The sequence below is a fragment of the Pongo pygmaeus genome, chromosome 10, assembly GCF_028885625.2.
Source record: "Pongo pygmaeus isolate AG05252 chromosome 10, NHGRI_mPonPyg2-v2.0_pri, whole genome shotgun sequence".
Classification (NCBI taxonomy): domain Eukaryota; kingdom Metazoa; phylum Chordata; class Mammalia; order Primates; family Hominidae; genus Pongo; species Pongo pygmaeus.
In genome coordinates this window covers 70240784-70268743 of record NC_072383.2, presented here as the reverse complement: position 1 = coordinate 70268743, position 27960 = coordinate 70240784, and the positions used below count along the sequence as shown (strand labels likewise).

General features: G+C 38.5%; 1 protein-coding gene across 2 annotated transcripts in view; it reads right to left on the bottom strand.

The window, feature by feature from the left end:
- The window catches only part of TRHDE (thyrotropin releasing hormone degrading enzyme), a 388884-nt gene that overhangs the window by 349060 nt on the left and 11864 nt on the right, over window positions 1–27960 (bottom strand). For both annotated transcript variants that reach the window (XM_054444303.2, XM_054444304.2), the window contains exon 2: window positions 25461–25734. In XM_054444303.2, the coding sequence (XP_054300278.1) occupies window positions 25461–25734 (274 nt within the window). The remainder of the gene's footprint in view (window positions 1–25460; window positions 25735–27960) is intronic.

Here is a 27960-nt window from a genome sequence, read left to right as displayed (position 1 = left end):
GTTCTATATCTTGATTGTGGTGGTGGTTAATGACTATACGCATTTGTCAAAATCCTTAGAACTATATACCTAAGAAGGGTAAATATTATTGTATATAGCATATACACCAATAACCTGGCTTTAATAAAAACTAATTGGAAAAGGAAAAAGAAAGTAGAGGGGCCAGAGTGACAAAATATGCTCTGATTTTTTCTCCAATAATACTCCATAAAGCTCAAATGCAGATTGTCAGAAATCTTTAAAAAAAATTGTGACATTCTATACATGAATAAATTCTTGACTCAATACCATTAGAGGTCAGAATCAGCTGAAATTGGTATTGATTAGGGACTGTCAGATTTCCACTCCACATGCTAAGGAAGGAAATAGATCCATGAGGAAAGCAAAAACTTCATTTTAATTAGGAATTTAAATGGCTGCCTTCTCGCCAATATTTTTTTTCTTCAGAGCTACAAGTTAAAAATATACTCATATAAATATATAATCAAAATTATTATAATAATAATTGACAAAACATTTCCAATTCCTAGTGCAGCTCTACATTTACGTAAACATTTCATATTTCATAGCATTTTCACACTTATTGCTTTATTCTATTTAGCTGGAATGCAATTAATACATTATGTAAAAATATAGTGTTTCAAAGTTACAGAACACTTTTATGTATATTATCCCATTCAATCATCACGAAAATAAACGCAGTCAAGATTTTTAACCTTATTTTACAGACGAAGTAAATGAAAAGCAATCAGCAACGGTTGAACGGCTTGCCCACAGGCACAGGCCAAAGGCTCTGAATTTAGACAGGAGACTTGAATTCAGGTTTACCGACTTCTAATAATACAAGCTAGACTTAGCTATTGGCACATACTAAGACACCTAATTTTCACAACAACCCTATGAGGTGGATACTATTATTGTCTCCCTTTAACAGGTGAAGAAAGTCAGACATAGAGGGGTTATGTAACTTGTACAAGATCACACAGCTAGAAAATCCAAACACAGGCAATACGGCTCCAGATTCCATGGCCCAGCACCACGAACTATTGTGTGTCATAGCATCTTCCATTATTCTTGTGCTGGACATATGGCCCAGTCTCGCCAATGTATACTCTCTCTTCATTAGTTTTAATGGAAACAAAATTGCATTAACAAGCAACAAAATAGAACGATCAGTGTTTCACTGTTTTGTTTTAAACAGGGCTTCAGATCTAACAGAGAAAATAAAATGTTCTTCGCCTTACCTCTACCCTTTGACTCCTGACTCTGACCGGTTTCCTCATCTGTTTAAACTTCATGGTGCATAGCATAGTATCAACCATTCTATTACAAGCATTCAACTTCCTGATTTTCCTGTCTTTCCTCTGCACCCTCTGCAGTATCAAAAAACCCCATCTTCTTTTTTTTTTTTATTTTTCTATCCTGGCCACAAAGAGCAACTGAAAGAAAAAAAAAACACACTCTTTTATATTTTTTTCTTCTCTGCATCTCTCAGCACATAAGCTTCTCTTTCACTTAATTGAGGAAATTGAACTATCAAATATGAACTCTTCAACTGTCTCCAAGTATAGTAATATACTTCTTATCTGCATCATATTGGACCACCTCATCTCTTTTTGAGGAAAAGCTGTTTTTCCTCCTTTCCAGTTATTCCCCAATTGTGCTTTTTACCCCAGCCCCTCTCATCTCTTTGGGGACCCTCTTTCATCATTGATCTCATCTTTCCAGTAGTTTCAAAATCTCCCTTTCCACTGCTTTTTCTATTCAGCACATAACACATGCGAAAATTTTTTAAAATCCTTCCCTTAATCGTGTCTGACTACCTCTCTTTCTCACACTTTCTGTTCACAAACAGCTTGAAAGAGTAGACACGTTCTCTCTCCTCTTCACCTCTTCTTTGTTTCTCAGACAAATACTATCTGCCTTCTACCTCAAAAATGACTTTTAAAGGCTCACCAACTCAAATTCAGTGTACCAGCTGCTGGGGACTGCAAACAGAGGGAGGAGCAAGAAGAAACTTCTGTGGGCGATGGAAACTGTCTTGACTGTAGCCGTGGTTTTGCATCTGTCAATACCCAGTGAATTGTTCATTTTAAAAGGGTGCCATCCTGTACATAAATTATACCTCAAAAAAGTTAATTAAAAAATAAACTCAATGTGACAAGAGTTCTAACATTAAAAAAAAACAAAGAAATGAACTTAAAGGAAGTGGATTAGAATTATCAAAAGGTGAAGTCAGATAAATTATGCAACTAGGCACTAAACTGAGATGGGAGTTTCTTCTCAACTAAGTCAGAAAGGGAATAATACTGGATTAGAGAAGTTTCTTCATGGTATAACTTCATATCATACCATGATCACTTAGTCTTTACTTGTGAGATTTTAGGTAGCATAACAGTTTCAAAAAATAGAAACAATACTTAATTGGACATTTATATATCATCTTCTATTTTAAAAAATGAATGTATAACATTAAATTATTACACAATAAAAGCATTTTTACAGCTACTGATATAACCTGGACTGGGCTTGTTAGCTTCTGACAAGGTAATACACTGCAGGAATAGATAAGAATTGAAGAAAAATCGTCCTTCACAACCCAGGTACTTTTTACATGTAATCTCATTTTATCTAACAAGCTTTTATTATGCTTGTTAGATTAGATTACTTATTTAAAGTGGTTAAGTAATACAGCTAACACAGAGTAGAACCAGAATCAGTTCCAGAATCTGTCAAACTTCAAGTCCTTCCTCTATGCCACACACATCCACTGATGTAAAAATGAATGAATTGTCCACATGACCATTAAACGACCTCTCTCAGATATCAATTGTCTGAAGAAGTTATTTGCAAACACTGGGTCAAGGCAATTTGTCCTCACATTCACACACATGCACACAAAGTACCAATAGTCTACAGGACTGAAGGAGAAAGAAATGTACTTTAGCCACCGAGAAATGCAGGAGTTAGAGTTGCACTGCTCTGAGAGCCCAACTTATAGTCTCCCTAGTTCCTCCCTCCATAATGATGTAAACTAGAGGATGATCTTAAAGAAAGCAAAAAATGTACTATCAGTCTTGATTCTACTGAAGCTTTCAGGCAGTTATTGGTGGAATCCGAAGCATGCTAGACCATATAACATGAAAGAGACAGGCATGACAAAAAAAAAATCCTACCTTGACCATAAGTCAACTGATTTGTAATAAAAACTTCATTTTTACAGGTGCACATAAAATGTGTTAGCTGCAAAATTCATCCTTAAAGCCTCAATTAGTTACCTTGTTGGGTAAAGTTATTTAGTATTATCCATTTAGACAATGGAAAGATTTCCATCTTAGTTTAAATTGAGCTGATTCAGAGCTGTTCTGACAACAATGAGCAACAGCTCAGCTGTTCCCTGTATAACCTAGAAATGGTAGGCATCATATTAACATAAAACAGAATATTCCTCGAGTTCTCTTGTTTTCTCACAAACCATATCAAATATATATCATGAATTCCAGAAGTTCTCCCTTCAAAATATATCCCAAACCCCGCTACTTCTCTACACTCCACTCCACACACTACAGTAACCACTTACATAATCTCTCTGCCTCCAGCCTTACCCCACTATAGTACACAGCCACAATGCAGCCAAAGAGATTCTTTTGAAATACAAGTCTGGCCAGGCATGGTGGCTCATGCCTTTAATTCCAGCACTTTGGGAGGCGGGTGGATCCACTTGATGCCAGGAGTTCCAGACCAGCCTGGCCAAGTGGCAAAACCCCATCTCTATCAAAAATACAAAAAAAAAAAAAAATAGCTGGGTATGGTGGTGCATGCCTGTAATCCCGGCTACTCGGCAGGCTGAGACAGGAGAATCGCTTGAGCCCGGGAGGCAGAGGTTTCAGTGAGCAGGTTGCAGTGAACCAAGATCGCACCACTGCACTCCAGCCACAGCGACAGAGGAAAACTCATCCAAAAAAAAAGTCTGACATATCACTCCTCTGTTTGAAACCTTCCAAAGCCTTCCCATAGCACTCAGACAAAAAGTAAATGTCCCTATACCCACCTAGAAGGCCCTACCTACACATGCACACACATACATATCTGATCTCGTCACCTACCATTCTACTCCTCCTCCTAATGCCTTTGCAACACCTGAAACATTCTAGGCATTCCCCTGCCTCAACTCCTGTTCCCTCTGTGTAAAATCCTCTTTCCCCAGATATCCCAAGGTCTACTTTCTCTGTTCAGTCTCTCCTCAAACACTCATATTCAGAGAGGCCTTTCCTAACATCCTATCTAGAATTGCATCACTCCTTTACCCCACTTCACTTTTCTCCTTGGCATATATCACCATTTTATATATTGTATATTTTAATGTTTTTGTCAAACTCACCCCACTGGAATAGAAAGAATGTAAGCTTCATGAAGCTTTGCCCGTTTTATTTACTGCTGTGTCCCCAGTGCCTAGAACAGTGCCTGGAAAATGTGAAAATTTAAGTAAATATTGGTTAAAAGAACATCATTGCATGACTGAATGAATGAAATCATGATACCTACACAGATAAGAATGCTTATCTTTTTGTTTGCTACTGCTGAAGTGTGTACGTCTACTTACTCTAATACTGTTGCCGAGTTGTTTAATATAAATTTAAAATGAACGAGAAATTAGGGCAAAAGTCTGTCTTATATGGTTCAGCACTGGAATTTTGTGTATCATAAAATAAGTCCTCTCCACTCTCATTTAATAATGTTAGTATTATGCAGATTTTCAAAAAGCATTGACTAGCCTGTGATTTACAGAGGTATTATGCTTAGTCCATAATTACTTCCTGACATGGAATCAAAAACTGATGGATGAATCAGTGAACACTGTCCTCTAGTTTGTTTTCAGTGAATACACAAATATAGAAAACAGTTGTAAGAAGTAGATTATCTAAGTCCTATTTCTTTCTCTTGCAAAATACTAGATTAAGTCATCTAATCTCATAACTTTTTAGAAGAAAACTGAGTTTCGATTTGATATCCACCAGCAGAAAAAACACTTGGCCATAAGGCAGCAGAGGGGAAAAGGGAATAACAGAACAACCCAAACTGCATGAGACTTGCCTTTGGATTAGTGCTTCTCACTGGTGGTAAGCCTGGCAAGATGGAGCTGTCTGTACCACTGGAATGTCAAGTATAAATAAGCTAAAAAGTAATAATGGCCAGGGTAGAGAGAGGTAGAACACCAAGAGAGAAATCGAGGATTGTCTTCTAAGATTTGGAGTGTGTGGAGAATTCATATAACCATGTTTGAAAAGAATCCACGTTTTAGGCACCGAATCAGTGGAACCAGTAAATGATCTCCTCTTTTCAGACTGCACCTACTCATTTTCACAGCCTTCACATCTTCAACCATTAAATCTCACTACTGTTGAGTTTTTGCTTTATTGTTTTGTTTTGTCTTGCCGGCTTGGGATTGCCCAACCAGTTAATAATGGCCTTCTCCTGCATATCAAACCAGACACAGAAATATCCTTTCTCCAGTTGTAGGTACATCCTAATACAACTGCTCTCATACAATTAGGGTGAATCCTATTGAAAATGTTAGAACCTGTTACTGAAGAGGCAAACGATTCTTGTAGCCGAAATCCTCCTGGATTCATAGTTACCATTAGGTAACAAATTATTTGACTTGCCCCGAAGGCAATTTATGATTTTGTGATTTCATTTGCAGAAGTCATACCATGAGCAACAGCAATGTTCCATCATAATCTTATGTAATTGTGCATAATAACCTAGGCTGGAGCCTTTTAGTGGGATTTAGTAATCCATTTTTCAGGGAGGATTAATTTGTTGAAATGATTTAACCTAATTTATGGAATAACATTTATTTATTTCCTACTGAGCATGTCAGTAGGAATGTCATCTTTCTAACTTTGTCAGAGTTGTTAGCTGTTACTGTTGGGATTTTAATACTTTTAAATAAAAATACAAAATGAGCCATAAATGATATAACACACATGTAACTATTTCCCATAATTAAGGGCTTTTATTGTTGAAATTTTTATGGGTCTTTTTTACTAGTGGAGTATTCTAATAGAAAAAGTTAATATCTACTCTCTCTCTCTCTCTCTCTCTCACATGCGCTCTCTTGCTCTCTCTTCCTCTAAATCTTTAACCACAAGATAAGATGACAGACACGTGGGACATTAAGACCAATTTCTGCTTATCTACAACCTATAACCCTATACAACCTGCTTACAGAGGAAATACTTCCCTAGAGACATCAGCATGCTATGAATTGCTTACCATTTAAAAAGTCAATCATAGCCTGGAGAAATGAATTCCCTATATTAATAATTTCCTAAAACATCCCTGGTTCATTTAGATGTGTAATCTGGCATGGTGATAGTGGGAATCAAAAGAATTCTAGAAAAAATTTCAGATGAGAGTAACCATCTTAGGGATAGACTTAGCTATGGGGAACTCATTATCAACTGTCCTCTCGATTAGACAGACATTGCTCTAAGACTTTCTAGAGACAGTTGTTTGACTGTGTCATCTCAAGATGATAAATAAGCTTAACCAGGTATTTTTTCTATTTGATTCATGAACTAGCTATCATGGAGAGAGGCGTATATATTTATACAAATCCAAATCAGATTTCCTATGAAGCTTACCCTGGCGGGATCACTATGACAACTTCAAGATTTCATTTTATTAATGTATGATCCTCTGGATTATTGGGAACTATAAGCTCAAAATGTTGCCAAATTTACTAAATAACATCAAGCTCCCTCTGCAGCTGTTCCCACCTTATGGTGGTATTTCCTTTCCTCACTTACAATTAAGAAAACAAAGTAGATATTAAATTCAAAATATGCAGTAATATAATTCTAATAAAATCGGAACAATTAAGACTACTGACATTCGTATTACCAATAAGGGCAAAATATTACATATATAAATCTAAAGACTCTAAAACCTGTAACTAATAGATTACTTGAGGAAATTAAGGGAGTGTAATTAGTCTAGTACAAAATGCTTGTAAAACCAGACAGAACCTATTTAATATTTTAGCCCTAACACCCACGAGCTATGTGACAATGATCAAGTGTTCAGTCCTTCCAGATTCCATTTCCTCATCTATAAAATAAGGATAATGATAGCAGCCACATCATCTGGTTCCTTTTCTCCACCCCTGGAACACATTCCGTGTTCAGCAACTGTCTGATACTGTTACTGTGTTTTAATAACAGTCTGTGGCAAGGACTGCTAATTATCCACCAATGTCCCTTCCCCTAGATCCTTAGTTTAAGAACCCCTCATTTTTGGCTTGACACATGGCCGTGTGACATAGAGATTATATTTCCCAACATAGTCTGCAGCTAGGTATAGCAAATAAGAAAGTTATAGCCAATACGAATTTTAAAGACATGCTCTGTGTGTGACTTCTGTGCCCTTAAAGGGAAGAAGTAGAGCCACCAAAGATCATCCCAAATAGAGGGAATGGGAGGAAAAATTTTAGTCTATGCTTCTTGCTCCAGGGTGTACCTCTGAGACTTTTAATATACCCTTAAAGCTGAGCTTCCATACCTGAAAGTGCAGATTCACTAAGTCTAGAGTAGAGTTCACAAATGTGAATTTTGAAAAAGGTCCCCAGGTGACTCTAATACACACATGTAGTTTAAGAGCCACTGCTGTAGGGGCTCCACCAAGTCTCACGCATTTAGAATATGAAGGGTAAATGAACATCAGTAAAACGGTGCATTGGAAACTCTGCAAACTGAACAACCCTCAAACCATCCCTAAAGCCTCCAAACAATCCCTGACCATAGAAGATACTACAAAAATTTCCTTCTCATGTGTTCTTTCCACATGAGGAGCTGTTTCCTATTATTAAAAGGGAATGTTTATATCTTACCCCTTTTGTTTTAATTCCTAACATCTCTAGTGATATATACTAGGTTTCTTCTCATTGCATTTGGGTCCACGTTTATCTGGAGAAGTAAATAGAGATTAGTGAGAGAAACGAGTCTTGATAAGCCCATGTCGCCCCTTGAATATATGCTCCAAATGGGCTGCACACCTCCAGATGGAGTCACTACCATAGGATCATCAACCACCAAAGTCATTATTCAAGCATAGTGGTTCTCAACAGGGGATGATTTTGCCAGAGCACATTTGGCAATGTCTAGAGACATTTTCAGTTGTCACATCAGATGTACTACTGGCACCTAGTTAGCACTGAGGCCAGGGATGCTGCTAAATATCCTACAATGCACAGGACAGACTCCCACAACAAAAGTTATTCAGTCCAAAATGTCCACAGTGTTGAGCTTGAGAAACCCTGTTCCGAAGGGTGGTAAAGGTAAAGCCTTCCTCAGCAGATCTGTGGTTAGAAAGCTCAAAATACGCATTCTCTGAGAAGTGTCTACCATCTAGCTAACAAATAAGTTCCATGAAGAGAAAGAGACACCCCTGTGTCTGCCTATAGTCATTCAATCATAGCCTCTGCCAAACAATGAAGAGCAGGATCTCTGCAGTCGGATCATCTGAGCTTAAGCCCAGCTCCAGCACTTACAATGGGCAAGTTATGCCATCTCTCTCAGCCTCCATTTCCTCATCTATAGATTATAAAAATATCGTGGTAGAAACATCCTTATATCATTATAAATATTAAATGAGATGATCTTTGTAAAGACCTTAGAATAGCACCTGAAACATAACGAATTATTTTTAATCCAATTTTTAAATAAAATTACTTGAAAGATTTTTATGAAGTTCCATTAGGGCAGAAATATTCTCTTTTCCATCTTTCAAGTTGTATGTCATTTTCCTCCACCCCACCTTTAATCGCAGCCTGATAACTAGCAGGATATAATTGTGTATATAAACACACATGCACACGCACACACACACACACGCACATACACATACACATAGATAATAATCATAGAAACATTTAGGTTACTGATTTAATCGTTATCTCTTCAAACACCTTTCTCTCTCTGGTTTCTTCCTGGAAGCAATTCTTCCACAAACCCAAGAACATTCCATCTTCCCACATGTAACAGAATCATAAATGAACGTACTTCACAAACATCTCACTTCCTCTAATAATTAGGTTATAAGTCATTTGCACAATGTTGGTAATCACAGGAAAAATAAACACTACAAATTTTGCAACACTTTCCACCATATCACTCTGCTGGGAGATCTAGCAGTATTATAACAGAAATAGCAGTATTCCTATCTTCACCTCATAAGTAATGCCTCCTTGCCTTTTGCAAATGACCTTTTTTAAGCTGTCCCCATAGAGGATCCCATTTAACCATCTGTGCTCATTCTCCCCCACCCTACCTACAGTCCTAGCCTGCTCACTAGTGAGACATCAACTTGATCTTGCCTGTGTAGCTGCCAAGCTTTGCACACTCTTATGTGTCAAGCACTTTGATAGGCACTGTACTTCTATTGTCTCTTTCAACTTTCTCAACTGCATTACAAGATCTACATTGTTATCTCCATTCTGTATAAGAGAATACACAAATCTAGTTAAGAAACTTGCCTCTAATAAGCGGTGGAATCCAAAACTCAATCCAAATCTGCCCAATACCAGTGCTATTTCCACTAACTGTCTCTGTTCAGCCTGTGCTTGACTCCTCTATAGCCTTCTAAAAACACATTATTTAATAGGATCCCTAAATTCTCAGTTGATTCTTTTGCATAGGACTATTTCACTCTCTCACTGTTCGCATTGCCTTTCCCTAGGGAAAGTAAGGTAAAAGGATTGTCTCCACCATAAGCATCTCTTACATTCCCACAGAGGCACTTCTGATGGAATTTCTCATTGTCTAATGAATTACTGAAAGGAAAAAAAGAGACCACTCTCCCATTTAGACAAAGTGGTCCTTTATTTTTTTTCCCTATCTGGAATACTGAGAGACACTTCTGCATTAATTCTAGGCATGTGTGAAGATAACCTAACTTTCAGCCCGACTTGCCATTTAAAAGATTTACATTTCATCAGACAGACACATGTAATAAATTTGCCATATTAAAAAAAAATAGTACTCCGTATTTCTTCATTTTTCTCTCACTGATACGACAGGATCATATAGTGCTAAGTTTCAGGGGAAGAAAGGAAGCAAAATGCTTCACTCTGGCCAGTCCTCCCGCTGAACCTGGAATTCAGCAGAGAAGAGTGGGTGAAAGTAAGAGAAGAGGGGAAAGAATGCAAAGAGAAAAACTTTCAGAAATAACCACACAGGGCTAATGCACCATCTACTCAGTCAGACAACCTGAAACTTTTAGGTTTTCTTTGATTCACTTCTATTTTTTTGTCACCCAAATAAAGGCACTCATCAAAACCTATTGATTTTTTTCTTCAGACTGCATCTTATATCAACCATTCTCTGAATATTTACTGAGTGACTACAACTGCAAGAAGCTGTGCTATGCTATGTACCACGGAGATTATATACACACACACATATATATACTGTGTGTGTATATGTATATGTGTGTGTATATACATACTACATATATCATGTGAGAACATATATATACACACACATGCTATACATCTTTGAGCTGCTCAGTATACACATGCACGTGCACACACACACACACATATACACCATACATTATTTCTATAAGCCTCCCAAGATGCTAAATACATATATAATAAATATATATACACACATATGTATATATGTCTGTGTGTGTATATAAAATACATATATATAAAAAACACACACACATATATAATACATATCTCTGTGAGCTGCCCAGCAATGTGTGTGTGTGTGTGTGTATATATATATATATATATATATACACGTATATTTTATATGAGTGTGTTTTTCACTGGAAACAATTCTTGTCCTCAAAGATCTTGCAATCCAGTAAGTGAGAAAAGATGTGAAAAAACAACAATATAAATATGTTAGCACAATGATTCAAAAACACTGAAGGCCTATTACAGTTCAAAGAATGAAAACAATCCAGCTGGGGCAAGGCTGCATGAGGAGATGAAACCTAACACTGCCTGGAAGAACGGCTACCCTCTTGTACTTTCTTGTTATAACAATATTCTTTAAAATCTGCACTCAGTAATTAAATCACAGCCATTCCTGAAACTAAAAAAGGTGTTTTTTACTCTAAGAAAACCCAGTGGTCATCCTTTCTGTGTACACTCTTCCTCTCACGAAGAAAACTTTCAAATTTGCCTTCCATCTACCATGTCTATCCATCCCTCAAGATCCAATACTTCTCAATCATTATCCATGCCCTCATTGGTCTTCTCTGTTCTTTTTTAACATTTAGCATCCCACTGAAGTTACCTTTTCTTTATAAAACAGCATCTTGTACCATGTAGTGCATGATAGTATGTTTATCTTGTCTTATTGTCTGGCTCCTAAATCCCATGAAAACAAAATCATTTAAGATGACGCTAAGCCCAAAGAGCACACTGAGTTGATTAAGGTTAATCAGAAAATTTAGAAATTTTTCCTCTCTCTGTAACTCAAAGTCCTACATCTATATGAACTTCTGATGAATTCTGCTCAGTCAGTTCTCTCTTTGATCTTAATTATGACAGAATTCTCCCAATATTTCAGTTCACTGTTGAACACGGTTGCTCAATATATATTTGTGGATGAATAAAAGAATGTTTTTCTATGGTTTTAAGATGACAGTAAGAAATGATTTTCAGTACCATGTGAACAGCACATATGGGTAGTGATTGGTTTTAGGCATTTGCCGGTTCCTCCCCAAATTAAACTTAATGAGAAAACAACAGCATCTCCCAGACCCAGCAAGTCTTAATCTTGCCATCTGGTCTGATAAGGAAGTCAAGAAACATTAGTAGATGGTAGTGGTTGAGGACAGACCGTACTATTAGTACTTTTGCTATCTTCTTCCAGTCTGAATATTCACCCTTATTTATCCATCTGAGTACAAAGGGCTTCCAAGAATAATACTTGATTCTTCAGGAAATAATTTGTCTCTTTGTCTCCTACAAGTCTCATCCCTAGAAATATTAATATATCTCAACAGAATGTCTTGGTTAATCTTCCTGAAATTTGATATCAAATCCTGTAAGAACCATTTGAATCTGAGTGACATCAACCTTTAGAATATAATTTTGTCTTATCATTTCTTTTGTATCATGGTCACCCAGAGATTCTTCTCTGTACTGCAACATATTTTGTGCAAAAGTTTGGCCATTTTTTCATGCCAACTGCAACCTAAACTCCACTTGCTTGCCCAGACAGTCACTTAATGCCTATTCCTTAATCCTCAGGAAAGCTGAGCTAGACCCATATGGCAGCCTTAATGAAACAGGAAAACAGATCCTGGTCAGGTAAGTAATGGAGAAAAGAAATTGAGAGTCTTTTGACAAAGAGGATAAGACATTTTGTATTATCTCCATGCTTTTAAAGAATGCTCCTTATATAACCCTGAAGCCCTTCCAAGCTCAAATACTTCAATGGTTCCCCTCTGCCTAAAGCATACAATCAAAACTCCTTAACATGACATACAAACCCCTTCATGATCTGGCTCCTGCATAAATCTCCAACCTCATCTTTCACTCCTTTTCTCCTCAGTATTACACAACATTCTACCTCTCTTGGATTATAAAGGCTTGGCCAAAAACAGTTCTTTAAAGCAAAAGTCCTAAAGAACTGGAATGTAAAAGAAGAAGAAAGTCAAAAAATAAAAACAAATCTGAAGCCAGAAAGAAAAACTTTTTGATATTATCAGATCATATGCCATTACTTTACTCTAGATATGCCAGGACCTTATCTAAGAGACAACTGGACTGGCAACTCCCTCTGCAGTCACCCAAAATTCTACCAGGAAGAATAAGGGAAGGAAGATCACAGCCAGAATCATCTCCTTCCTCTCTCCTGAAGGAAAAAAAGACCTGGCTGTGCACCATGCAATCTATCACACACATTATCAAGTATAAACATACTGTAATCATGGATACACTGACCAAACTGTTCTGTTTTTTAGATTTGTTTGTTTTCCACTTCAAGCTCTTTCTATTAGCTTCTATTAGCCTCTTCAATATGTAGACTCTTAAACCTCAGGGCAGTTGATAAATTGTAGATTATATAACAAAACCCATTATTGTTCATCACTGAATCCACCATCAGCCAAAGCCAGTCACAAGGGGATGGAGATTTGCTGAGGCTTACTCCATTACATCCATATCCCAATGGAAGCCTTGGGGCTCAATGGTTCTATAAGCTCCTCCATTAACTAAATTTGGCCTGCTCAGTCCTCCCTCTGTTCTGTTGTTAACATGTCCCTCCAGTCTACCATTCCGTCTGCTGCGTAAGTAATCCTTTTTCTCAACACTTTTATCCTTTGCAAAAACCCCTGACTCCCACTACTTCTGCCCACACTCTCATCCTTAAGCAGATCTGCTCTCATCCACCCTCAGAGGCAGAGAGAAGGATGAGCACTTTCTCAGCTTCTGCCATTGCTGCTTTTACACCACTGTTCCTCCACTTCCGTGAAAACAACTCTCTTCTTTCAGAGTTCATGGCTTTCACTATTCCCATTTTCTATCTGGCCCTGCAGGTGACAATCTTGAACTTTTTTCATGAATCTGAAGCCTGATTTACAGCTTTTTCAGAGATTCTCCCAACCTGTTCAGGATCACCTCTCCATGTTATTGACATTTGTTCCAACACAACCTTCTGGTTACTTTACTTTCTGCTCACTCCATGATTCTATCCTCAGTTCCCTTCATCCACCCAACTTTGCAATAACAGGCTTAAAATTCCACCAACTCACCCTGAAATCTGAAACCCTACTCTCTATCACATACAATCTTTCCAGCTCATCCACTTCATATCTCTACTCATTTTACTTTTATGGTGACTTGTAGTCTTCACCCCTGCTATCCATTTTTCTGAACATCACTTCCATTATGGGTTCACTTGCCTCCCTGCTTCTCCGGGTACCACGGCCAATGATTCCAGTAGTATATTTATCGTTACTCTAGATGTCTTACCCTCCAGACTGCTGGCCAAGTGTGCCTTGTCAATTCCCCAAGTTCAATCTCCCTACATTTACTTTCTCTATTCCTATTCCTGGGTTCTTAAAACTTGCAGAAAGGCACAAAAGAGTGTTGCTGTTTCCCCTACAGACACAAGCCATTAACATCAGGTAGCTCTTGGCTGCTTTCTGGAAACTTTCTGTTCTCTTCTTATAGATTCAGCTCTCCCATAATCTAAAACCCCTTGGAACAGACTCTGCATAAATAATTTTCTTACTCCTTCTCTTAACTAGCACTCTTAAAAACAGTCTACAATCACTACATCCATTTCTTCATTCTACACTCACTCTGTAATACAACCTATTGGCTCTGCTCCTACCACACTAATGAAATTTCTGGAGGTTCATCAGTTTCATTCTTTTCTTTTTAACTTCCTAAACTCCTCGACTCTAATAAACTTCTGACCTGGCCATGTAGTCTTCTGATACCACTGCAGACCTGACTGGGTGACTCATGCCTGGCTCAGGCATCTCTCTCATGCAGCAGAGGTGAGCTGGACATCACAAAAGCAATAAAGGCACCCACATGGCTGCAGACCACCGAGCCAACTCAGGCCCCACCTAGCTATCCCAGCTATGACTCAGCTATTACTAACAAATCAACAATACTCAGGCACTGCTTTCCTAATGGAGAACAGAGACAATTCTTTGTCTTTCTGCTCACGGGAACCATCCCATTTCTCCTCAGAGTCTGCACTGGATTCAGTTCCCTGTTTGGTGGTAAACCTTTGCTCCTCAGTACCCAACTCTCTTTAGTAACTCTTTTCACTTACATCTTCCTGCAGATGTCCTTAAAAGTGATGACATTGGTATTGTAACATTTTCTTTTTTTTTTCCCCAAAACAAAAAACAATATATATACCTACTGTCTATTTTACCACTAACTTTTTTTTTATTATACTTTAAGTTTTAGGGTACATGTGCACAATGTGCAGGTTAGTTACATATGTATACATGTGCCATGCTGGTGCGCTGCACCCACTGACTCGTCATCTAGCATTAGGTATATCTCCCAATGCTATCCCTCCCCCTCCCCCCACCCCACAACAGTCCCCAGAGTGTCATGTTCCCCTTCCTGTGTCCATGTGTTCTCATTGTTCAATTCCCACCTATGAGTGAGAATATGCGGTGTTTGGTTTTTTGTTCTTCCAATAGTTTACTGAGAATGATGATTTCCAATTTCATCCATGTCCCTACAAAGGACATGAACTCATCATTTTTTATGGCTGCATAGTATTCCATGGTGTATATGTGCCACATTTTCTTAATCCAGTCTATCATTGTTGGACATTTGGGTTGGTTCCAAGTCTTTGCTATTGTGAATAGTGCCTCAATAAACATACGTGTGCATGTGTCTTTATAGCAGCATGATTTATAGTCCTTTGGGTATATACCCAGTAATGGGATGGCTGGGTCAAATGGTATTTCTAGTTCTAGATCCCTGAGGAGTCACCACACTGACTTCCACAAGGGTTGAACTAGTTTACAGTCCCACCAACAGTGTAAAAGTGTTCCTATTTCTCCACATCCTCTCCAGCACCTGTTGTTTCCTGACTTTTTAATGATTGCCATTCTAACTGGTGTGAGATGGTATCTCATTGTGGTTTTGATTTGCATTTCTCTGATGGCCAGTGCTAGGAAAACTGGATAGCCATATGTAGAAAGCTGAAACTGGATCCCTTCCTTACACCTTATGCAAAAATTAATTCAAGATGGATTAAAGACTTAAATGTTAGACCTAAAACCATAAAAACCCTAGAAGAAAACCTAGGCATTACCATTCAGGACATAGGCATGGGCAAGGACTTCATGTCTAAAATACCAAAAGCAATGGCAACAAAAGCCAAAATTGACAAATGGGATCTAATTAAACTAAGGAGCTTCTGCACAGCAAAAGAAACTACCATCAGAGTAAACAGGCAACCTACAAAATGGGAGAAAATTTTCGCAACCTACTCATCTGACAAAGGGCTAATATCCAGAATCTACAATGAACTCCAACAAATTTACAAGAAAAAAACAAACAACCCCATCAAAAAGTGGGCGAAGGACATGAACAGACACTTCTCAAAAGAAGACATTTATGCAGCCAAAAAACACATGGTATTGTAACATTTTCTATTTTTATTTCAATATTGGTCAAAATTACTTCTCACAAATTTTCAGGCTCCACATATTAACCTAGCCAAAAGGTTTCCAAAACCCTTGACATTGTGGTATCTCTGATGGAAATTGACTTATTTAGACAACCAGTGGAATTTCACTGAGTATCTATCACTTTCTACATATAACATGAACTGCAGATCTTACAAAGATGGTGCCTACCTTCAAAGAGTTCACAGTCTAAAGGAGCTGGCAAGAAAGCTCTATGAACAGCAGAAAAACAGCTATGAGAGATGAGTGTAAAAAGTTTTCAAAAAGTAGAGAGGAGGAGGATGACTAACACTTCCTAGGGTAGGAAGGAAGCCTCTACTTACATTCCTAAATAGATTGTAATCCAACTCTTTTGTTACTATGTCTTTTAGTTTCTCTATGGACCATTATTATGTTTGTAACACAGTCCTATTGGAATGTTTAATGACAACAGGACTTCTATTACTAACGTGATTTTTTTTAAAAAAATAGAATATATGCTTAGAATATATTAACCTACACTCCAATTCTCTCATTAAAATGAGACTTAATTTGTTTTCAGTAGGAAACTTCACAGAATATTCCTATGCTTTAAGTGTATATACAGAATATCACATCTAGAAAAAAAAAGCATCAGGAATGTGCATTATGTGTATATGTCTTGTACTTTCCTGGATGTGGGTATACATATATACATACCACCACTGTAAATTGTGTATGTCCTTCCTATTGTAGTCACTCCACACAATAAAATTAAACAGTATGTTTTGAGTACCTGTAGCAGTTTTTTGCCCAGCACCTCTTCTCTAAAACTTCCTTCTTTTTTGCAATATATATTCCCATCCATGAGGTTGAAACAGAAGATACCATGTTCCTATCATAGTGACGGCAGCGGTAGGTCATCTGGAGCAGCTGCTGCCATCACACTGGCTGCATCAGGGAGGCATGGCCAGGGCTGCCCTCTCCATGGAGCCCACGAGAGCCAGGGACAAGCGCAAGCCCTGCCCCTTCTAAGCTGGGGCGGGGGCTCCCCAGTGCTGCTGCAGCCACCCAAACCACACTGAAGACCCAGGTCTCCCCTCCCTGGAGCAGGCAGGAGCCCCATCCGCAACCCCTCCCACCCCCCAACCACCCCCCATCCTCCAGCCACCTCCCACCACAGCTGCAATCACCCAAACCACAGCTGCAGACTCAAGCATCCCTGCACTTTTGGGGGCCCAGAAAAGCCCCCCTTGCCCTTGCGGGCTCAGAAATGCCTGCTCCCACTGCCTGGCTTCTCCCTGCTGTCCTTGCCTGCTCCTATCTCGGAGCAAAGTCGGGGCAAGCTCCAGTGCTGTCACAGCGCTGCTGGGTGTGCACATGCTCAGGGCAGTGCTGACACTCCAGCTCCCTGCCGCCTCAGCCCCCACCCCAAATTTTGGGCACCAATGAGCATAGGAGGGAAGCCAAGGTGGGGCTGAGGGCAGCTCGATGCTGGCCTGCAGATACCCCTTGGCACTTATAGCCTGGGTGCCATGAACAGGCAGCAGGAGGCAGACAGGTTCTTGGGTGGAAGGGAGCGGGTCCCCAGTGAGGCCAGGGAACAGGCTGCCATCCCACAGACCAGAGTAGGGACTTGTGGTGCCTTTTCCCGGCCCAACCATGGCCACCCAATCAGTGTACACTTCCTCCCCTCTGAGGCTTATAAGAGCCCCATGCTCAGCCAGAGCTGAGCAGACATCCAGACGACTGGATGCAGAGAGAAGCAACACACTCTAGGTCCTCCTCTGCTGAAAGCTGCACAAGCAACGGGATGACCAGCTGCAGAGAGAAGCTACCTTCTCTGCTAGGAGCTGAACACTTGTCAGGATACCCTGGCTGTGGAAAGGAGCTGTCTGCCCCACCGCCCCACGCCACACACACACACAGACAGGTTCCCTCTGAGCTTTTCTATCATTCAATAAGGCTCCTATTCATCTTGCTCACCCTCCACTCGCCTACATACCTCATTCTTCCTGGTCACAGGACAAGAACTTAAGACCCATTGAATGGTGAGGCTAAAAGAACTGTCGCACAAACAGGGCTGAGACATGCCCCTTGCTTGCCATGTTGTGGGAAAAGAGAAGGAAAGAAGAGCTGCAGTCCTTCTGGGAGCCCAGATCTGGGAACTCCCTGAGCCAGGGCTGTGACTCCCTCTTTGGGGCCCTGTGGTTCCTGGCATCTCCAAGCTTCCAGGCACCACCATATTCCCCAGTACCAGCCATGAAACCTGCTTGTGGTGCACCTGGCCCAGTGCCCATGACAGCATCTGGAGCTGCCTGCCCCACTGCAGCAGCTGGCATATCTGATTGTGCACCGTTGCTGGACCCCATGCTCACTCACACACCCCTCACCGTTCCACACCTGACTCATCCTTGGCTGGTGTGGGACTTAGGCCAGTAGTGTGAGCCAAGCGCAGCTGCCAGGCAAAGTGGGCGAAATGAGCCCAGCTGGCACAAGCAAAACCCAGGCAAAAGTGCCATTGGCCACAGGTTCCCAGCCAGAAAAATGACACCCCAAACATCCCATAACAATAGGATGCCACACGTGCATGCTATACACAGTAACCAGCAATGATCATTGACTCAAGCCAGGGCAATCAACTCACTCCCTATGAGTTTGGGAACTAATAATGGTCACTTTCTTTCTTGGGGTCTTCACATTAGTTTGCAAAACTTGAGAACTTTTGGCAGCCATATTCCAGCATATGAACCAAAGATGAGAGGAAGCCTGTCTCCAGTAAGAGAGTAAAGAACAAGCGTTGACAAAGACCCAAAATGGAATTTCTGAGCTTCCCACAGTGCTCCAAGCCCTAGGTCCATCCCTAACCTGGGTTCCTTGATACACCTTGATCACTTTCTAATAAATTTACCTTTTTGAGATAGATAGATGGGACTTAATTAAACTAAAAACTTCTGCACAGCAAAAGAAATAATCAGCAGAGTAAACAGACAACCCACAGAGTGGGAAAAAATATTCACAAACTATGAATCTGACAAAGAACTAATATCCAGAATCTACAAAAAACTCACATATATTAGCAAATTAAAAAAACAAATATTCCCATCAACGTTAGACCACCATGCTATTAATACAAGGAAGCTCACGCCACTCGGAGAGACCATTGCTAGATGCCCCAGATGACAGCCCCAGCTGAGGTTCCATAAAACACACAACATCAAATAAAATCATTTAGTAAAGATGCAGTCAGAAGAGTCTTGCTCCCAGCTATCAAGTTAACCCCAATCAATGAGGCCTCTCCCACTGAGACCTCAGACATCGTGGAGCAGAGATAAGTTGTTCCCTGCTCTGTACCATCCAAACCCTTTGTGGCATTTTCATGCTCACACTACTCTCCACAGTGAGCATTAAAAATGGTTACTTTTTGTTGCTACATTTTCAAATGATTTCTTATTCAGCAATATTGATTTGAACCAATTTTGATACTTGGAATTAAGGCACTGCCATATCAAAAGCCTTGAAATATGTGGCATTGACTTTGGGACTAGACTAGGCACAAAAACTGGAAAAGCCTTGGGATTGTCAGCAGAAGCCTCTGGGGCTTGAGGAGGCTGTTGGTGAGAGCTTGAAGCATAGTAAGGTAAATGTTACTGAAAGCTGAAGGAAAGGGGACCTTTGCTATGTAGTAGACAAAAGTTTGGCAACCTCATTACTTGTAATGCTATGGAAAATGAGAAATATAACTACTGAACTATATTTTCTAGCTATGGAGATTTCCAGGCAAAACACTAAAAGTGCCACCTGGCTTCTTCTCACTGGCCATGAAAATTATAAAAGAGAAGAGATGAGGTTAAGATTAAACTGTCCGGTTTTCAAGCAAAATTTAGAGGAAGTATAAAAGAGCCAGGACTTGCTGTTTTGAAATTAAAACTTTTCCTTCTCCTCGGCTTCTTCAGATAACAGATGATTCTCATAGTAAGAAACAGCTTCAGAAAAACAACAAATTCACGTCACTGTCAGGACAAAAATGGTCTAAGGATGAAGCCAAGGGCGAGTCTTTATCAAGACCTCAGCAACTCTTAAAGTGATGCCCCATAACCTCTTCAAAAAGGCAAAAGGCTTTATAAAGATCTTAAGGGCATGCCTCATAAAGCCTGTTAAATAAAAGAGCATCTAAGAATTTTTATTCCACAATGCCTCAAAGTAGACAAAGGTTCATCTTAAAGAGATCTGTGGGTATCATTTTGTCTAATGGAGTGGATATAACTTGATACATAAAACGCCAACATTTTTTAACATAAGTGTACCTGCTTGGGTTGAATGTAACAGAGCCAATACAAAAGAAAAATAGGTCTTTGTAGCCCCAACATTTTACTGGTAGGAAGCAAGCTGAGGTTATTCAATTCAATTGCAAACACAAGCTACAGTCATCCCTTGGTATCTATGGGGACTGGTTCCAGGAACTCCCATGGATACCAAAATCTATAGATGCTCAAGTCCCTTATATAAATGGTATAGTATTTGCATAGAACCCATGCACATCTTCCTGTATACTTTAAATCATCTCTAGATTGCATATAATACCCAATACAGTGTGAATGCTATGTAAATAAAATATTGTATTGTTGGGAAGAAGAACCAGAAAAATAAACTCTAGCTCCTGTTCAATACAGACACAATTTTCTTCAGTGGTTTTAATCCACAGCTGGTTGAGTCCATGGATGTAGAACTCACGGATATGCGCTGGCTGTACTTTTATGCAATTATGACTATTTGGTTGCAAACACAAACTACTTTTTAATTGGAAAAGAAAGGATGCCTCAGAAGGCAAAACAAAGAGCCCAAAGGGTGGGGCCAAATGCCAAAGTAAACAGTTCACAGGGAGCAGCCATTCATCCATAATTAAGGAATTGGTAACATGTGCCCAGTTGGGTTTCAGAATTGCTGTGGGCTAGTGACTACTGTATCTTCCCATTTCCTCCATTCTTGAATGGAAATGGCTTTTTGTCATAACCATGTTCCAGTCTTATTATTGTCTGTTGAAGGGAGAAAAGTGAGGTAAGATAGCTTGTATCTTTCGTTAACAGGTCTTCAGAGTGAGAGAAACTATGCCCAAGAAACCAAACCAAGTCATCTCTTCTATGCCTGAATCTAAATTAGATGGTGAGACCTGGACCTCAAGTCTGAGCCTGATGTTGTAATGGGATGAGACCCATTAACAAGTATAGTATACATTGTTTGTAGGATGAATATAAGTAGTCTGCAGGCAGAGAGCCGACTGTGTTAATTTTAAAACAGGCCTACAAATTCTTTTACACTCTTCCTGTCAAGAGCTGGGGTCTAATGCCCTCTTTTGCTGAAAGAACACTATCCTTAGTGACTCACTTATAACCAATAGAATGTCTTAGAAGTGATGCTCTGTGACTTGTGAAGATAAGTTTAAAAATTCCACATAACGCCCACCTAGTTCTTTTAGGACACTCACCTTTGGATCTCTGAACTACCACGCAAGAAGTCCAACCATCCTAAGGCCGTTATGCTTTGAACAAGCCCAGGCCACATGAAGAAGCCACAAGTGGATATATGGCTGACAGCCTCAGCTCACATCCCAAAAGACTGATGACACAACTACTAGACAAAGATGGCTTCAAATGATTCTGGCCCCTAGCTGTCAAGTCACACCCCAAACATCCTGCTTCCCCATCTGAGGCCCCAGACATCATTGAGCACAGAGAAGTTGCCACCACTGTGCCCTTCCAAATTCCTAGTCTACAGAAACTTTGAACATAATAAAATGGCTGTTTTATGCCACTAAGTTCTGGAGTAGTTTGCTATGACATGATAGAAACCAGAACAATATTGTAAAGGAAAAATTCATACTATCAGTTTTCAAACAAGAAAATCAGAATAAAAAGAGGTTAAGTAATTAGCAAAGGTTGCAGAGAAGCAAAGCAAAGAAATAATTCTGAAACAGACTAATCTGATTCTAAAATCGATGTTTATAATCATCACGCCACACTATATTCCATAGAGATATACCTACCTCTGTGTCTTTTCCTATTAACATTTCCCTGGCAAAGAATTATATGCATACAGTATCTGCTTCTCTAAGACCAAACCATCATTCAGGGCCATACTGAATCCTATCTTCTCCATGAAGCACATCCCTAGACTTCAAATCTTAACAATTTCTCCCTCTTCCAACTAGTCTTGAACTTATTTTCTACAAGTTTCAATCAAAGCAATTCATGAATACGTAAATACTAGTGTTCCTAAACCACAATTATTGAATTCATTGTTTTTCCTATGCACAGTCCTAGGCTACCCTCTGGATTTTCAACTCTAAATATATATAGGATTGATCAAAACAGGAAATAAATATCAGTGAAATGGACTAGATGCAAAAGAATAAAAGTGGTCTGGATTAAGTGAAACTGGGAAGCAAATGCCTCATGTAAGTGAGTCACCACCACCCAGCTCTAGCACAGTGATTTTCTTAATAGCATATATCACTCCCTGACATATTATATATTTTTGTTTATTGCCTCTCTCACCTCATTAGAATATAAGCTCCCTGGGAACAGGAACCTTTTCTGCTTTGTTTGCTGCTATATCACAAGAGCCTAGAACAATACCTGCCATTCAGTCAATAAATACTTGTTGAAGGAATAAATGAACAAATGTTACCAAATAGGAGTGTAACTTTAGTGTTACAAGAGCTTTCCATTTTTCAAGAGAAGCCAGAAATAAATAAGTTTATGTGCAATCTTCTACTTTCTAAATGTTGACAACTAATATAAAAAATGTTAAGCCATTTTGGGGATGGGTAAACAAAACATGGCTGCAGCCTTGGATTCAGTCTGAATGCTTGAATTTGCAATCTCTGTACCAGAAGGATTTTAGATTTTTTTTTAATCTTTCTAATTACTTAGAACAGTGCCTTGCAAAGTGTATGTAGCTTGATAAGCAAATAATAACAGTGATGATGATGTCTCAAATATTCACACTTAGGGCCCTACTACCATTCAGCTGTGTATTATTTACATGCTACTAAGTTCCTCTTTCATATCTCAAAGAAAATTGCTTCAGCTTCTGATCTGAAATGACCACCTGGACTTCATGTGATCATCCCACATCCAAGATTCTAAAGCTAAACTTCCACTCCTTCCAGCTGTTAAGTGTTGAGAAATGTCATTCTCATATGCTCCGAATAATAAAGGGGAAAGGCAGTGAAAATAAAACAGATTGGATTTCAAAAGAGTGACAGAAAAAAGGAGTCAAGTTTTAAACTATATTTCCACAGTTGATAAATAAGAGCTCCCAATAGCAATTTTGTTTTCTTTTTTATAGATTTTAGTATTTTAGGTTACGCAATCTAAAATTTTATTTCAATTGACCTTTCAGCATGTTTTATCATTTCTACATAAAAATTATTAAGCAGGAATTTTAAAATATTTACTAATTACTTAGAGATTCTTAACTCTAACAAAAAGTCACATCTAAATAACTATTAGAGAGTGTCTGGCTTTAAAACATGGGTCACTTAGCAACAAGCATAATTGTTTAGGGCTGAAAACACTTTTAAGATACTTTAAAGAAAACATACTAGAAAAAAGAATTTCCAGTGTACCCTATGCTAGCTGACCCACAGCAAGTCAATCATCAACTTTTGAAGACATAAAATGAAATGAGATGTCTTTGTGTTCCATGTCTGTGTATGGTCCAATGAGTACAGCCTTGAAATGCCCATAGAGGACATCAACAAACATCAGAGAAATTCAACATATCAAATGATTATAAGTCCAAGAGAGTAATATGCCTACTGGCCTTCTAAGAAGTGTGCATTTAAAACATGATTTTAATGATTAGATAGATGAATTCATTACAAGCAGTTTTTCAGTAATGGCATTGATTTTGTATGCTGGCAGATTTTATTTTTTAAACAGGTCCCACAATGATTTAAATTAAAAGTAACAGTGAGGAAAATTTCTTTAGCCAAAACTATTTTTCAAAATTTAGGTTATTTTAGAGCTATCAACTCTCTACAAATTAAAAATATAGATTTCTATTCACCTATTTTGCTGTGTTCAAGCAACACTGAATACAAAGCTTACTGGATGAGAAGAATCACAATCTGAATTTTCTTATAGACACACAAGTGAAATGGTGGAACATAGTTCCTAAGGCACAGGGGGAAGCCCAAAATTTAGGATCAAACCAACCAAATTTGATTTACAGCTCTACCATTTGCTTACGTTTAACCCCGGGACAAGTTACTTAATCTCCTTAAACTGTACTCAATTTACTTTACTCATTTGAAAAAAAAAAGTGGAATCATAATACCTTGTCTTAATGTTAATATGAAAATTAAAATAAATGCATATATATCATGTAAGCCATTGAAATGAGGAAAAAATTGTTAATTCAACATGGGATAGTCTACCCTAATGCAATGTAATTGCATGTAAAAAGTACCTAGAATACCATGGTGTCACAAATGATAGCCATCAAAGAGAATTCAATAGATTTTTATTATAAATTTAATGCAGACAATGCTCCCTCTATCCCATCCTTCCTAAGAAGATGAAATGAAAGTAAGTTGCAGGATATTATCTACAATAGAAAATCACTTACATGAAATTTTAAAATATGGTATGTATTGTAAGTCTGTGTGTGTGTGTCTATACACAGATATGAAATAATCGTAGGATAATATGCATGGAAGTAGCAAACACCAAATTCAGGACAGTGTTGATCTCTAAGGGAAAGACCAAGGCAGTGAGATCAAGGGATGGTTACACAGAGAGCTTCAACTGCATCCTATGTTTTACTTTCTCAGCAATAACATTAGACTGAAGATGGCAAAATATTTAGTTCTATTGATCTGGCTAGTAGGTTTATGGAGTTTACTATATTACTCACCACATGTTCTGTACATTTCAAATATGTTACAATAAAAAGAAGTAGTTTTCCCAGTCATACAAACAGGCAATTTTCCAAAACAGACAACAGCAGCTGTTCCAGAGATGTACAATAGTGCAGGTAGAGATGAGGAAGAACAAGGATGATGGGGGAGGGAGGTGAAGGTGGTTAAGGGAATAAGAGTGCTGGGTATAGAAGACAGGTTTCTCTCTGACACTTTGAAACCAGTAAAATATGTAAACCCCCCCATAAGAATTAAAGAAAGAATTCCACTATATAAGGTGTAAAAAGGTTAGAAATGACTCACTGTTAATCCAGAAATCAGGTTACTTTACAGAGTGTACATTATCCAAAAACATCATTAAGCTGAAAATACTTACTACAACCCCACTCTTGGTGGTAGTTTCTCTGTATGTGAAGTTGCAAATTGCCCAGGCTAAATAATATGTGGACATGAGAGGGGTCTGTGAAAAATGATCCGTAACCCATCCGTCTTCCTCAAACACAGAAGTTTCCACTGGCATATTAGATAAAGATAAATAGGTTGCTTGATGCTTGATGCTGATTTTGAAAGTAGCCTTGTAGATTGGCTCATCAAAACAAGGAAATGCCTTTCTGGCATGTGTAGGCGAAAACTGAGTAACACCAAGGAATCTGGAAAAAAGAAAACATTCTCAATTACATTTATGTTGTGAGTTAAGTTATGGCCACATTACATGCTTCTGTTGATGAAATAATATATTATTCCAAATTGCAATATTTTTTTCTGAACCAAACTTAAGTGCATGAATAGCATGAAAGCATAATCCATATGTAATATACTTCCCCAACCATAAAAGTTTCTCAGGGAGGTTTCTGTCTCAATTAAAATAAATTCATTAAACCCAGGGAAGTGCTCATTAGATGAAACATTACACACTACAGAAAAACAGCTCACTGGCATCACACTGGCCAGAACTGGAAAGTGATGTTTCTCCTTTTCAGTGTGCTTCACTTTCTTCTCTGAAGCTGTACAACATGTAAAGACAACGAAACCAAAATCCAAAAATTGTCCTCAGATATATGTAGAACATAGACCATCATTTGGGAAATATCTGTGCCCTAAAATTTCAACAAGACACAGCCTGGTTTTGTTCGGAAAAAGGATTTTGAGACCTGAAAAATTCTGGTCTGAATTCTGGCTCCACAACTTTCTTAGCTATGCCATCTTGGGAAATTATTAAACTTTCCTAAGATGTAGTTGGTCATTGCTGAAAAAGTAAATAATCAAGTCTAACTCAAAAAGTATTGCACAGCTTAGAGGAAAAGAAAGGATGTAAAGCACCTATGACTGTGACTAGCATGGAGCAGTTGCTGATGCACATCTTCAACCTTTCTTGGAGCACAGGAATAAATATTTATACAGATCAAGCTGTATCTTATTAAAATTCCAACTGAAAGCACCTTCTATATTCTTTCATGATTTATGGTTACAAATGAAGACAAAGATTAAATATTTTAAGAAGGACTCTTCAGCCCGGCATGGTGGCTCACACTTGTAATCCCAGCACTTTGGGAGGCCGAGGTAGGCGGATCATGAGGTCAAGAGATCGGGACCATCCTGGCCAACATGGTGAAACCCCATCTCTACTGAAAGTACAAAAATTAGCTGGGCGTGGTAGCACACGCCTGTAGTCCCAGTTATTCGGAAGGCTGAGGCAGGAGAATCACTTGAACTCGGGAGGCAGAGGTTGCAGTGAGCCAAGATCGCGCCACTGCACTCCAGCCTGGCGACAGAGAGGCTGTCTCAAAAAAAAAAAAAAAAAAAAACAGACACTCAGACACTCTTCTAAATAAGAAAAACATTCATGACAAAAGTTAATTAAACTTTTTAAATAATACTAGTTACAAAACAATATAAGGCAAGTCAATATTAGACTGTTAATAGAATACTATTGAGTTCTGAAGCGATTGCTTTAAAAGGCTTGTTCCTCCATAAGTAGTTCTGCCACCACTCCTCTCTCCATCATCTGTGATATACATGGTTAATCTAACATGGCAACTTTCCCACTGAACCCGAACTTGGCCTCAGCACAGCACTTCAGGCAACTACTACCAATCAATACAGGTTGACATGCGTATTGAATCTTATTGGCTATCCCTTAGCTCAAAGCATGAGGTATAAATGTTACACTATTTTTAAATTATGAAGCTTACATTGATCATTGAGGGCCTCACTTTTTAAAGCTTAGTTTTAGAATAGAGAAAAATAAAACATTTTAAAAATTAATAGTTACTTATTTTCATAGACAAGCTTTTTGAGAGTTATCTTGGAAATAGCAACAGGCTGCTACATACCACGCTTGATGAAGTAACTTAACTATCTGACCCTGTTTTTTCATTAGTACAAGGAAAATATGTTTTCCAGGCTTTCCTTACAAAAGTCAAAATGATAAAATGAGATAATATATGGAAAAGAGATTTTAACTGTAAATCTTCATACGAATATGAGGTTAAAGCTGGAAGCAATATTAGAAACAAATTGTCCTACTCCCATAAATTTCTAAGTTGAAAAAGTGGATCCAGTAGGATTAAGTGATTTGTCTGAAGTTACACAGACAACTTGCACAAAGCTGGGTCTAGAACTCACATTTTCTGAATTACATTTCAAAACAGTAAAATTAATTTTTAGCCATAATTTATAAATGTCTTAATTCAGCTGTAAGTAACAAAGATTCTTCTTTCCCAATTTGCCAGTATCATGGTAATATTTTTCTTACTGTTTTTTGCTGATTAGTAATACACTTTCTGCTTAATGAAATGTCAGTACCTTTTAGTTAAAATGCACCCATTTACAATTTTGTCTTCATATGCTTTTATTTTACATAATGCTCGTGAATC